This window comes from Giraffa tippelskirchi, chromosome 8 (assembly GCF_054371585.1).
Source record: "Giraffa tippelskirchi isolate mGirTip1 chromosome 8, T2T-mGirTip1v1.2.pri, whole genome shotgun sequence".
NCBI lineage: Eukaryota > Metazoa > Chordata > Mammalia > Artiodactyla > Giraffidae > Giraffa > Giraffa tippelskirchi.
This window is the reverse complement of record NC_137282.1, coordinates 129,178,045-129,192,638: the sequence shown is the minus strand read 5'-3', so window position 1 is coordinate 129,192,638 and position 14,594 is coordinate 129,178,045. Positions and strand designations below refer to the sequence as shown.

At 38.9% G+C, this 14,594-nt stretch overlaps 1 protein-coding gene across 4 annotated transcripts in view; it reads right to left on the bottom strand.

The window, feature by feature from the left end:
- The window catches only part of DNAH8 (dynein axonemal heavy chain 8), a 326,388-nt gene that overhangs the window by 190,645 nt on the left and 121,149 nt on the right, over positions 1-14,594 (bottom strand). For all 4 annotated transcript variants that reach the window (XM_081523221.1, XM_081523219.1, XM_081523218.1 and 1 more), the window contains 9 exons: positions 14,361-14,461; positions 12,984-13,121; positions 12,585-12,825; positions 9,454-9,653; positions 5,444-5,597; positions 3,674-3,837; positions 2,224-2,326; positions 909-1,013; positions 392-553 (listed from right to left, as the gene is read on the bottom strand). In XM_081523221.1, the coding sequence (XP_081379347.1) occupies positions 392-553; positions 909-1,013; positions 2,224-2,326; positions 3,674-3,837; positions 5,444-5,597; positions 9,454-9,653; positions 12,585-12,825; positions 12,984-13,121; positions 14,361-14,461 (1,368 nt within the window). The remainder of the gene's footprint in view (positions 1-391; positions 554-908; positions 1,014-2,223; positions 2,327-3,673; positions 3,838-5,443; positions 5,598-9,453; positions 9,654-12,584; positions 12,826-12,983; positions 13,122-14,360; positions 14,462-14,594) is intronic.

Sequence of the window (14,594 nt, the reverse complement as noted above, 5' to 3'; positions counted from 1 at the left end):
TAGACAGGTGTCTTTTATGTAAGATGAAATTTCTCATTAGTGCCTTAGTCTCAGTGAAGATCCTCAACAATGGGAGAACAGTGCAAACCCTCTTCTGGGGGACGGGGTGGGTTGGACTAGAGTGGTGTAGGAGGACAAGCAGGTGGGTGGGCCTCTCTAGCTTGTTCAGAGTTAGAACGGCTTCCTTGGAGAAGGAAATGGAAGCCCACTCCAGTATTCCTGCCTGGAAAATTCCATGGATAAAGAAGCCTGGCAGTCTACAGTCCATGGGGTCACAAGGAGTCAAACATGACTGAGCAACTAACACACATAGAACAGCTTCCACACCATCAGGCTGACTGTCTCCTGAATATCTGTCCCCCTTATTTCTACTCTTTAAATGGATTCTCACCTGTGCTGGAAAGTGATTGAGGAAAGGTAACAGTTGAAATCCTGAATCACTGATTTGATAGAATGCGGATCTAATTATATTATGCAATGACGACATCTGCATTTTTAATAGGTCCAGAAGCCAAATCTCCACGGGACCTTTGGCCATAACAGGACTATCCAACTGAAAAAGTATATTACAAATAGGTTACAAATGGATAGTAATTTGATATTTTTATAAATGTCCTAAATCACAGTACCTCAAGGCAAAGCAAACAGTGTCACACAAAATACTTAAACCATGAGTAAAAGTAATTAATAATGTAGCAAGAACTATAAAGAGCATTTGGTCTAAAACTTTCATTGTATAGGCGATAAAATGAATCCCAGAGAAATTAAATGAGTTATCTAAACTAGTCTGTAACAAAGCCAGGACTACAGAACTAGAGCCTGACTCAACTCCCTCCCTTTCTCTCATAAGAGAACTGCATTCTAAATTTTAAAGAAACTCTAACAAAATTTTGATCAAATTCAATTACAATGATTTTTTCTCCTTCTCTTGATATGACAGCCATGATACGATCGTAGTCTTTTGCATGAAAGGTCACCTCATTTATGTTATCAGACACTGCGGGGAGATGTGGCTGCAAGAGAGAACAAGACAGAGCAAACACATCATATACGAGGTTAGACACAAAAGCTGCAGGAGACGCGGGTTCAATCCCTAGGTCGGGAAGGTCCTCTGGGGGAGGAAATGGCAACCTACTCCAGTACTCTTGCCTGGATAATCCCATGGACAGAGAAGTCTGGCAGGCTACAGTCCATGGGGTCACAAAGAGTCAGACACGACAGGTCAACTAAGCATGCATGCAAACACAAAAACCATTGAGACATTTCTTAAAAGCTTTGCTATTTTTTTTAATATTTGTAAAAGATTAAGAATTTACTTCACTGTCTGCAAAAAAAAAAAAAAAAAAACCAACCTCTTCTTTGACTCTTGACTGACTTGGAAGACCACTTTTTAAAATCCAGCCCTATACAATGTTTCCTCCAAGACCTACAGATGCCCCTCCTACATTATGGAGACTGAACTAATAACTGTCATCTTCCTCCCAGTGGAGATTGAACCACACGGTCCCTGTCCCCTTCCCTCCCAGGGACAGGTCAGTCCTTCTCCCTTGGCTCTATGTCTGCCTTACACAGCTTCTACTGCCTTCCTGTCCTTTCTCATCCCCACAACTCCCTGGAAACCAACAAGGAAGGTATTATCAGCTGTTTCCCAGATTCCCAAACCAGAAATCATCCTGGGATGGGGTTTCAGTGCCTCCACACTCAGCCCTCTGTAGTTTTTCTCTTCCTCCTGGAATTACTGCCCCTCAAAATGGCTAAGAGCATTTGGGAAGCATTCTGGACAGGAAAAAAGGGACAAATTTCAACCACAATCCCTATCTGATCTAAGAATATTTAGATTTAAATACTTGTAACAATGAATTACATTTAGTGAGCACATACTTGGTGTCAGGTACTTTTGATGCATTATCTTGCATTATCTTCTTATGACAAGCCTATGAGGTAGAAATGATTAATATTCTGATTTTACAGACAAGAAAACTGAGACACAGGAAAATTAAGTAACTGGCTAAGATCACCCAACTGGTGAGTTGCATAATTGATGGCTCCTGCCTCCAGCTGACGGGTTCCAAATACAAAGAAAATGAGGCATTTTATAACCAATGTAATTTTTAATACTCTTCTTTCCTGACTGCACTTTTAAGATGTTAACTTCATTTTTATTTTTTATTACACAGGCTATGGAAAAAAAGGATTTAGGTAATAGACATTTAGATGACACACCTGGATGGTATGGGAATCACTGGCTTGTCCAAGAATTTCCAGGAGAACTGGATCAGACACAAAGAAGAATCTTGGAAATAGTAATCGCTTCTTCTCCAAATACCTTTAAATAAAGTCACATTACCAAATAATTTTTTCTGAATTATTAATTTTGCGGTTTTTAGCCAAGACACAATCACTAATATCAATAAGATAGTAGCAAATACTTATAGCCATTTCCCATTTGAAAAGTCCTGCTCCACCATAGATGGCACTTGGGAAAACAAGTGGAAATAATAAAGTGATTCGGAGCAAGGCACCCTCTATAGTATTCTTTCTCATCAAGAGCCCTCCTGCAACCCTTCTAAGAGTACTGTGAGCCTCAAGCTGAAATGCCGGGTGAACACATAATTTATCTCCAAACCAGGATATTTCGAGAGTGAAAGGGGGGCGGGGGCAACTAGCCATTCAGTGAGGACAAAGGCAAAAATTTGGACAAACCGGGGTATATTTTCACCCTATTTTTTAAAAAATGAGAAAGAACTGCCTCTGAAGAAAATTATCTGTGAATTTGTCTGGCTAATTGCTCTCTGACTGCACCTCTCTACTCCACACCTGCAGTGTGTTGATTGGTAGCCCCCAAAAGATATGTCCACATCCTATTTCCTGGAATCTGTGAATGCAGTCTCATTTGGAAAAGAGGCCTTTGCAAATGTGCTGAAGTTAAATATCTCGAGAAGAGATCATCTTGGATTATCCAGATGAGCCCTAAATCCAATGACAAGTATCCTCATAAGAGGCACGCAGGAAGAAGAGGATAAGGACATATAAAGACAGAGACTGGGGTTATGTAGCCACAAGCCAAGGGTAGTCCCAGAGCCACCAGAACCTGGGAGAGGCAAGGGAAAATTCTCCCTAGAACCTTCAGAAAGGGCTGCTACCTTGACTTTAGACTATGGTCTCCAGAACTGTGAGAAAATAAGTTCCTGTCATCTTAAACCACCCAGTTTGCGGTAATTTGTCACAGCAGCCCTACAAAACTCATACAATGCCTTAATTCACCCACCCTAACTTGAAGGTGTCTTTTTTTGCAAAGAAATTAAATTTATGTGAAATGTTAAATTCCTAACACCACTTCAATGATCACTACCAAACCAGAAATGCAGTCAATTCTATTAATTTGTTTGGGATAAAACATCGTCACATATAAAATGATGCGAAACAGAACACCATTCCAGGTTCGATGCATGAGACAAATGCTCAGGGCTGGGGCAATGGGATGACCCAGAGGGATGGGATGGGGAGGGAGGTGGGAGGGGGGTTCAGGATGGGGAACACACGTAAACCCATGGCTGATTCATGTCAATGTATGGCAAAAACCACTACAATATTGTAAAGTAATTATCCCCCAACTAAAATAAATAAATTTATTTAAAAAAAATGGTATGCAATGAAAAAATTAAACTCTTACCCTGTAAGTGACTTCTGACATACTTCTAATTGTTCGTGTAAATGAGGTAAAAGCTGCCCCATGGTTTCATCTCCAACACAGCAACTAATCACATTGGGATTCTCATGAGCTCGCTGCATTATCTTTATCCATGACTTGTCAATATTCTGAAAACGTTTTGCTTCCTAAAGACAAAGCCGTAGTCAGTAAAAGTTGGCATGTGGATGACTGAATGAAGCAAAGTCTTCACTCTGGCATCTCCTATAGTTCCTCAAGCCACCCTATTAATCTTAGGCTACATAATTTAAAGGAGCATTTTTTTTCCCATCTGAATTAACTCTGAACAACAGAAACTCAAAGCCATAAAACTGCTTATTGAAATGCTGTCCTATCACAATAGGGTTTATCACTAATTCATTTCCTTACATTTAATACATTTTTCAAAGTGCCGCATGATTAATTTTCAGTGCTATCAACTTAAATCACAAATCTAGTCTTTTAGCACCCCAGGTGTTTTGGTTTGATGAGCAAACTGAAGAAGCATGAAAATAATTTGATCTTAGTTATCTTTGGAATAATTAAAGCTTAATAGTGCCCCAGGAAAAAGAAAAGGAGAAAACAGTGAAAATCCAAAACAAAGCTTCATTAACATTTTTGCAAATGAAAATTTTCTATTTACTATGATTGATATTAAGCTTTCATTCAATTGCAAAAAATGTCTTTAGAAATTGGCAAAATCTTGCCTCTATCAAAACTTTTAAGTACACTTTTGAAAAAAATATAACTTTCTGATTAAAAAATAAAAGATTTCTTTTTTAAAAATGTGCTACAAAGGGAAACCAGCTATTTTCAAAATGCTTTTATCCTTAATTTTTAATCTACAAAGATTTGTGACCCCATGGACTGTAGCCTACCAGGCTCCTCTGTCCATGGAATTCTCCAGGCAAAAATACTGGAGTGGGGAGCCATTCCCTTCTCTAGGGGATCTTCCCGACCCAGGGATTGAATCTGGTTCTCCTGCATTACAGGTGGATTCTTTACCATCTGAGCCACCAGGGAAGCCCCATAGAGATGCCATAGGTATGGAAATTCAAAAGAATAGGAGTAATTTTACAAAAGGAAAATAACCTCTATAGATTAAAGTTATTAGTAATGTATTGGTATTAATTTAAAAGGTCTCAATAAAGCTGTTTTAAAGAATTTGTTACAGGTTTCTAAGGCTGTTTCCTTGCCTTGTGTTTCTGATCTACTATTAGTTAACTTACTAGTAATTAATTTGTGTTTACAGATTACAGATTATTTTAACTCAGAGGAATAAGTCTAACTCGTAGAAGAGATGAACTTCTATAATTTAGTAGTATCACATTTGAATGTACCTCACCTCCTCAGACACCTGGAGATTTGAAAATATTAGGTTTATAATATATGTTTATAAAATACTATGAGTTTCTTCTTTCTATTAAAGTAAATCAAAGGTCAGCAGTTTACAACTTTTTTGTTGATGGCAAGATATCAAACATTTTAGGCTTTGTAAGGCCATATGGTTTCTGTTACAACTACTCAATTGTGCTGTTGTAATGCTAAAGCAGTCACAGACAGGACATAAATGAATGGACGTGGCTGTATTCCAATAAAGCTATATTTACAAAAATAGGTAAGTTGGCCACAGTTTGCAAACCACTGGTGCAAATCATCAAGACATGACCATATGTCTTTCTGAAGATTTCTACAGAGACATATAGACAACATACACCAAACTATTCTATCAGCAGTTACAAAAGCCATATTTACCTGTGGTAGCTGTTTGGCTATGTCACCACCTACAAAGACAGCTTCAAGATAAACCCAAAGGTTCTGGACTACTAGCCACTCTTCAATTATATCTGAGGAAGTGGACAATTTATACACCCAATTCTGAATATTTTTTTTAAATGGAGCATTATATCTAAAGAGTAAGAACGGAAAAATATTACATTTTAAGAAAGATTCAGACAACAGTAGGCCTTAACAAAATAATTTACTGGAGAAACATTCCTTTGACAATGAATATTTTTTCCTACAAAAAATCAGCTCCTATTAAATTTCATAAAGTTAATGAGATATTTGCATTTTTATGAATAAAACATAGAATTATAATGATCTCACTTACTATTCCCATGTATCCGTGATAAACTAAGAAATCTGCCAAGTTTTAAGCTACAGAGGTCTAGCAAAGGAATTATACTGGTTGCTCCTTAGAGTAAAGGGAAAATACGGACTAAGATGGCCTGCCAAGACTTCTGTGAACCAAATCCAAGTGGGGACTGCCCGTGAGAATAACACATAGGGTCCTGTTGTCACTGGTCTGTGGAACCACTAACACAAGGCCTGGGTCAAAGCTGAGGTCTGATGTTCACTACAAATGTGCTCTTCCTTACCCACAGACTGCTAATTCCACCAGGCATTGTGCCTAGTAGACTCTGCAGTGTTAAAGATCCAGAAGTGCTACTCCCTAAAAGCCTTTGTTGTTGTTGTTCAGTCACTCAGTCATGCCCAACGCTTTGCAACCCCGTGGACTGCAGCACGTCAGGCTTCCCTGTCCTTCACTATCTCCTGGAGTTTGCTCAAACTCATGTCTATTGAGTCAATGATGCCATCCAACCATCTCATCCTCTGTCGCCCCCCTCTCCTCCTGCCCTCAATCTTTCCCAGCATTAGGGTCTTTTCCAATGAGCTCTTCACATCAGGTAGCCAAAGTATTGGAGCTTCACCATCAGTTCTTCTAACGAATATTAAGAGTTGACTTCCTTTAGGATTGACTGGTTGGATCTCCTTGCAGTCCAAGGGACTCTGAAGAGTCTTCTCCAACACCACAGTTCAAAAGCATCAATTCTTTGGTGCTCAGCTTTCTTTATAGTCCAACTCTCACATCCATACTGGAAAGACCATAGCTTTGACTAGACAGACCTTTGTTGGCAAAGTAATGTCTCTGCTTTTTAATATGCTGTCTAGGTTTGTCATAGCTTTTCTTCCAAGGAGCAAGTGGCTTTTAATTTCATGGCTGTAGTCACCATCTGCAGTGACTTTGGAGCCCAAGGAAATAAAGTCTGTCACTGTTTCCATTTTTTCCCCATCCTGCTTTTTCAACATCGGGGCTAGCTAAAGAGTTTATGAGACTACAAGGTGTCCAAAAAGCTGGGCACAAATAAGAAAGGCAAGAAATAGAGAGGATGCCATGAGGAAGTGATGGGAAGATACTGGGTGAAGACCTAATTACCTACAGTTGGATTAAGAAGCCACCTTCAGTTTGTGGCAATGCAAGCATATATCTTTGAAGTTGTGTAGTGGCACTTCCTGGTGAGTGACATTTGTACAGTCTTAAAAGTCTTGATTCAGGACAGAGTTACTCGAAGAGACTCACATATAGAATGGGGGTCTTCCGGGTATGGTCTGATGCCTGAGTGTAACCTTCGATTTCTACGGAAGCCTATGTTATACACAGAGGTACAAAGTGGTTGTACAAAAACTGCCCCAAGGAGGTAGATGAGTTGATCTAGTAGTAAGAGGCATTTTTTTCTCAACTCACAATTTATAGTGTGCATCTGACCATCAGTCTAGAGTTGAAAGGCAGTCAATATGCCAAAAGCACCTTCAAAATCAATACATGCAGACCAAGAGGGTGTGGATAAGCATTTTAGGGAGCTGAAGCACCTAGATACATGGAGTTAAAGATAACTTTGCCCAGAAATTTTAGAAAAGAGTCATCTTTGATGGTGTATAACTTCCCAACATGAAAAAGGGGGATTTGAAATAAAATCACTAATGACAAGTTTTTGTCCTTTGGCCAGGTATTTGCATTTCACAACTTTGTGTGGTAGAACCTGTTAATGACAGAAAAGAAGGCTCGTGGAACCCCATGGAATCAGGGACCCACCAGGCAAGTGTCACAGTCCAGGTAGTTGAGGTGAGTCAAGTCTCACCCATGGAAATACACAGTTTCTTCTGACATCACATCTGAATAGCCCTAGAGATTCATCTGGCACTTGCTACAAGATAAGGTTATGGTTGGCTCTGGAAGAGGCATTCTAGATCCACTTGGAGCTGCAAAGTTTTCTAGAAGGAGTATCTCCCATAGGGTTGTGCCTTCTCAGATATCCTTATACTCTTCCTAGCAGGACCTCAATATTGAGTTTACTAGTACAATAAATTAGTCATATAACTACTCAGATTACTTTGCCAAACAAAGCTATAGTGTTTCCAGTAGCCATGTACAGATGTTAGAGCTGGACCATAAAGAAGGCTGAGTGCCAAAGAATTGATGCTTTTCAACTGTGGTGTTGAAGAAGACTCTTGAGAGTCCTTTGTACTGCAGGGAGATCAAACCCAGTCAATTCAAAGGAAATCAATCCTGAATATTCATTGGAAGGACTGATGCTGAAGCTGAAGATCCAATACTTTAGCAACCTGATGCAAAGAGCCAACTCATTAGCAAAGACCCTGATGCTGGGAAAGATTGAAGGCAGGAGGAGAAAGGGATGACAGAGGAAGAGATTGTTGGATGGCATCACCGAATCAATGGACATGAGTTTGAGCAAACTCTGGGAGATAGTGAAGGATAGGGAAGCCTGGTGTGTTGCAGTCCATGGGGTCACAAAGAGTCAGACACGACTGAGCAACTGAACAACAACAACTCAAGTTATATGCAAGTTAACAATAAAATTAAGAAAAGTTTCAAGTCCTGAATTCCTGGGTTGCACAACCAGGCTCAGATGAATCTACAGCCTTTCTTCAAGAGATCATCATTCAGGAAATCAAGATGGCAAACTTTACAATGAACCATGGCAAAGCAGCAGCCTGTGAAGTCCAGGAACCACTGAATAGCCAATGGTCACCTTTGCCAGGTTATTCAGATTCCCTGAAAGCAGAGGATGAGCCCTAGGAGTTTAAGCCCAGCAACTTCACCCTAGAGCTCCTAGGAGTTTTGTGAGTTAATGCATTATCCAAATACAAGACTGCCTTTGGGCCAGAGGTCTTGCAGGATGTCATTCATTAAACAGTGATTCCAACCTGCAGATAGGGTATTAGAATCCCCATGCACCCTGGGCACTGACCTCTGTTAATGACCTCTGAAATAATGTGTCACATTTCTTAGGTGTGTTAGGGTAAAGACTAGTTAAGAATCACTGGATAGTCAGCTAGGGGATTAGAGGTTGGTAATACTCAGATCAGGGCCTGAGAGTATATTTAATCTGGTTAGGTCCCATTTCCTAAAGCTCCACTTGAGATCACAAGTCACTTTCAAGCTGATTCAGTAGTCCCATGATAGACAGGTTGCCTCGTTTAGGCTGCAGTGGACCCAGCATAGATGTAGGCTTTTCATCATAAAAATCCAAATGTGGGTGTCAAGCCCCTAATAGTATATTCCTTCATGTTTGCCAGCCTACTCTTCTTGGGCTATTGGGTGAACACTTGAGCAGGTTCAGCCAAGGAGGACAATGACAAAAAAATCAAAGAATGAGAGAGAAAGAAGATAAAATGAAGATGTCATCTTGGTAGGGAGTCAAGATATACAGAAGATGAGCTGCCAATTTTGGGGAGAATAATTATGATGGGGAGGTGAGTACCATAAAAAAAAACTGAGGCCATGATTATTAGGGAAAATAGGTAGTTCATGTAAGGACTGACACGAGTCAACACTTTAGGTCAGAATCTCGTGTTGTGCCACAGCTAAAAAACTGGAGTTTTATCTAAAATTATATAACCCAAAATTATATAACCCTAAATGGCAAATCAAAACCTTCCCCTGCAAATTATAAAATTACCTGTTACTTAGTAAGGAACCTAAAACCATTAAACTATCCTCCATCAAGGTGATAATCTCTCCCGATTCAGTTCCTTTGAGCAGGAGCTCTCCCTTTCCCTTAAAGGTTGCAAAACTCAGGTTCTGATTGGTCCAGTTCTCAATCACCTGAGTCAGCTTGGCTTCAATATCCTTCTCCTTGATGGCAGATATGCAAATATCCTTCAGAGGGAGATCAAAGAATATGTCATGACATTTTCAACTACAAATTCAGTGCATTAAAATCACAGAATTTTTTAGTTCAGCCCTAGAAAGTCATTGGGGTTCCCAGGTTGTGCAGTGGTAAGGAACCTGCCTGTCAATGCAGGAGCTGCAGGTTCAATCCCTCGATTGAGAAGATCCCCTGGAGAAGGAAATGGCAGCCCACTTCAGTTTTCCAGGAAAATTCCATGGACAGAGTAGCCTGACGGGTTTCAGTCCTTGGGATTGCAAACAGTTGGACACAACTGAGATACATGAGATATGGAACTTGAATCATGTCTCTTGTTTATATTTTTAGTTGTTGTTTTTCAGCCAAAATGGACACAATCACAGCTGTGCTACCTCAGTGGTTTGTTATAAGAAGCAAATGAGAATGTATGTGAGATTCTTTTGAACTCTTTAAAGTAATATATAAACACTGCTATAGTCCCACCTCTTCTGATCCTGATATGACCATCTCACTTGATTAAAAGTTAATTCTAATTTTTATGGATTTTCCTGTTTTTCTGAGAATTTTTGATATGCAAGTCTCACAAAGGTAAATAAAACTAAGATACTTTCCCAACATACCTCAATTGATTTTCCTACGTGGAATCATAGAATCTCAGAGATGGGAAAGGATATGAAGGTGCAAGGAATTTCCACAAATTAGTGTGTAGTAGAGCTTCCCTAGTAGCTCAGATGGTAAAGCATCTGCCTGCAATGCAGGAGACCTGGGTTTGATCACTTGGTTGGGAAGCTCCCCTGGAGAAGGAAATGGCTACCCACTCCCGTATTCTTGCCTGGAGAATTCCATGGACAGAGGAGCCTGGTAGGCTACAGTCCATGGCATCGTAACGAGTCGGACACAACTGAGCGACTAACACATACAGTGTGTAGTAAGTGTAGTAAGAGTGGTGTTAACTGTTGTGAGTTCTGAGAAGGGAGAAATGACTTTTGCCTACAGTCAGGAGGAAAGGCGTCACGGGGAAGAGGGAACATCTGAGAATAAGTAGGATTCCAACAGGGGGAGGGAGAGGACGTTTTATAGGAAGGGCAAAGGCTTCCTTTCCAGGCAGTGAATGAAGTAATAGTAAGCAGCCAGCTAGGCTACTAGCAGGGTACGTGCGGCAAAGAAAACAGAATGCACTGGCATAGACAACACTGAGACTCTGTTTAGCGGGGAAATAACTAACAACTGAATCCTAGAATTCCTTGGACTTGCGAAATGAAGTTTTCAAAAGCACAGCCTATGAATAGCTACACTCTTAAGTGTAAAAACCTACTATAAGAATGAAGTGATCATCAAAGTTTTTTTTTTAATTCCTTGATTGTTTCCTTCAATAGTATTTGAATGCATTTATAGGACAAAAATGGTTCAAAAACAAAACTTTTGGCATACATATATTGTTAAAAAGAAGCAACCCCTCCCAAATTCAGGGCTTATGTCCATGAGACCCACAAGTCCACAATGAACTGAGAAATAGCTCTTGAATAGCTTGCTTCTACTCACCCAACCCAGTGCCCAGCACAGAGGCAGCTCACTAAAAATCTTTCTGTGAAAAAAGGGGCCTATTTGCTTAATACACAAATATACCCAAAGAGATTCAAAACAAAACACACAAATAAAGGGTCAATAGCTAAAGACAAGGAGAGATCTTACAAACAGCAAGAAAAAAACAGCTTCTTATATGTGAGGGAACTCCCATGAGACTACCAGCAGATTTTTTTCAGCAGAAACTTTGCAGGACAAAAGGGAGTGGCACAATAATTTATGAGAAAAGAGCCAGGAATATACAATGGGGAAAGGACAGTCTCTTCAATAAATGGTGCTGGGAAAACAAAGTAACCACATGTAAAAGGACAAAACTAGACCACTGTCATATACCACACAAAAAATCAACTTAAAATGTATTAAAGACCCGAAACTATAAAACTCCTATAAGACAACAGAGGTGGTAAGTTCCTTGAAATCAGTCTTGGCAATGATTTTTTTGGATTTGACACCAAAGCCAAGGTAACAAAAGTAAAAATAAACATGTGGGATAGCATCAAACTAAAAAGCTTCTTACAGCAAAGGAAAACAACCAACAAAATGAAAAGGTAATCTACTAAACAGGAGAAAATATTCACAAATAATAACTCTGATAAGGGGTTAATATTATATATATATATATATATATATATATATATATATATATATATATATAGCAGGTTCATACAACTCAGCAGCGAAAACCACCAATCTGATTAAAAAAATGGACAGAGGTTCTGAATAGCCATTTTTCTGAAAAAGACATACAAATAGCCAACAGGTACATAAAAAGGTGTTCCACATCACTTATCATCAGAGAAATTCTAGTCAAAATCACAATGAAATATCACCTCCCACCTGTTGGAATAGTTATCATCACAAAGACAAGAAAGAGTGTCAGTGAGGATGTGAAAAAAAAGGAATTCTTGCACATTGTTGATGGAAATGTAAATAACACTAAGCTTAAAAATGGAAATGAACCAATTAAAAATCTTGAAAAGGAAATATATAAAATTTAAAATATTTAATAGACTAATAGCAAAAAGTATAGAATTAGAAGGCTGGAAAATGTTCTGAGGAATCCACCAAGAACATAACATAGAAATAAACAGAATTTTTAAATTGAGTATAGTTAAGGGACAAGGAGGGCCGATTGAGGAGCTCCAAAACTAAATAATTCAAATAATTATATTACCTCCTTGAGTTACAGCATTATTTTGCAAAACCAAGGAATGTTCAGGATCATTCAAAATTTTGAGGGTGCATTATATAGGGCAATCAGTACACCCTGAATAAAATGTTTACTTGTACAATTTTTAGAAAAGAAAAAGGAGACATTCTTTAACAGACCATTTGTAAGACCTTATAGTCCTATGTACCTCGATATCATCCTTATTTTTAAGGAGTGGTGCTTCCATAATATTTCTAAGACAAAAAGAATCTGACTCCACATCAAATGGGGCTCCAGTTAACTCGGAGATTCGATCCCAGTGTCTCTGTTTCATTGCCTTATTGGTCATCATTTCTAGTAGAGGACATGACTCACTGAAATCATCAATTCTTTTTTTCAGATCCAAAAAAGCTTGCCAATCTTTAAGTCCTTTTGGCAGTTTACGACATCTTTGAAGAAAAAAAACATTATTTCATCTATACATTTCTTTGAAGAAGGTGTTATGAATATACAGCAATATATCAGAATATGAACTCATTTGTGAAATTCCTATAGGATCCTAAAATAGGCACTATAAATTGGTAAGTTTAATGTGATTGAAACTCACCTGTTTTGAAACTCCAGAAGTTCTGCATTAATTTTTTCAATATCTACATCTCCCCAAAGTATCTCATAATAACCACTAATATTGCCCATCACAGTATCATACAGTCCATACAGCTTCTGCAGCAAGTTGAGTTCCTTTCTGGGAAACCAAATAATTAAGTCATTATATAACATATATTTTAAAAATAAATTCCATTATTGGATAGGCAGAATTCATCTAATCAAATATTTCATACATTATGCATATAATGTTTTATACCAACATGCATACAACCCTGTCGGTTTCCAAACAAAAACTTTATTAAAGCTCCATCAATTAGGTCAAGGTTTATAGCTCTGAAATATTCCAAATTATAATATTATATGCCATTACCAAGTGTGTTTAATTATCACCACCATACCAATCACTGCAAACAATGCAACCAAAACTTGCTAACAAGAGCAAAACTAAGGCTAATGTTTTATTTGATCTCTTTACTTTCAAATGCAAGCTGGATTTTTATGATCCTGGCCGCCTTTGAGTCTGCCTTTTAAACATTACTTTCCCACCAAAAGCTTTCCCTCGTGTGCCCAGATGGAGTTATATCCAAAACAAGAAGAAAGAAGGGATTCTGCGGCAAGTAAAGGAAAACATCTTCACTGTGCGGCACTTGTGCTCAGTCGTGTCAGACTCTTTGAGACCCCGTGGACTGTGACCCACCAGGCTCCTCTGTCCATGGGATTTCCCAGGCAAGAATACTGAAGTGGGTTTCCATTTCCATTTCCAGAGGATCTTCCCAACCCAGGGATTGAACCCAGGACTCCGCATCACAGGCAGATTCTTTGCCAGCTGAGCCACAAAGGAAGCCCAAGAATACTGGAATGGGTAGCCTATCCCTTCTCCAGCAGATCTTCCCAACCCAGGAATCAAACTGGGGTCTCTTGTGTCTTCTGCATTTTCAGGCTGATTCTTTAATGCTATGCCACCTGTGAATACTATACTTGAAAGTGAAATTTGCTTAGTAGTGTCCAACTCTTTGTGACCCCATGGACTATACAATCAATGGAATTCTCCAGGCCAGAATACTGGAGTGGGGAGCCTTTCCCTTCTCCAGGGGATCTTCCCAACCCAGGAATTGAACCAGGGTCTCCTACACTGCAGGAAGATTCTTTACCAACTGAGCTATCAAGGAAACCCACACTTGATGTTACCCAAAAGGCTATATTTTTTATATGGAGACTGTGTATTCAATGGAACAGAAATAGCTAGGAGTGAGGGGACTATTTAGGAATTTTCCAAGCCAGACCCTTCTCTGCACAATGAAGGATTTAATGACGACATGTTCACCTAATGGACAGTTAATTATTTATAATAAACTTGTCCAATTTCTAAGCTTACCTAGTTTTGTGTAAAACCTCATAGTCAGTCACAGGCAACCCAAAAAGTTGTTCTCCAGATGAATATGTAATGAATTTCCTCCACAGATCATCAAAATTGGCCTATAAAAAGTTTTTAAATTATAGTAAGATGTAGTTAATTCAGAACCCATTAAAGTAGAATTTATTATAATCAGGATAAAAGCTATATTGAAGTTTATTTAATATTATCTATGAAACAAGGATTTGTGAAGCA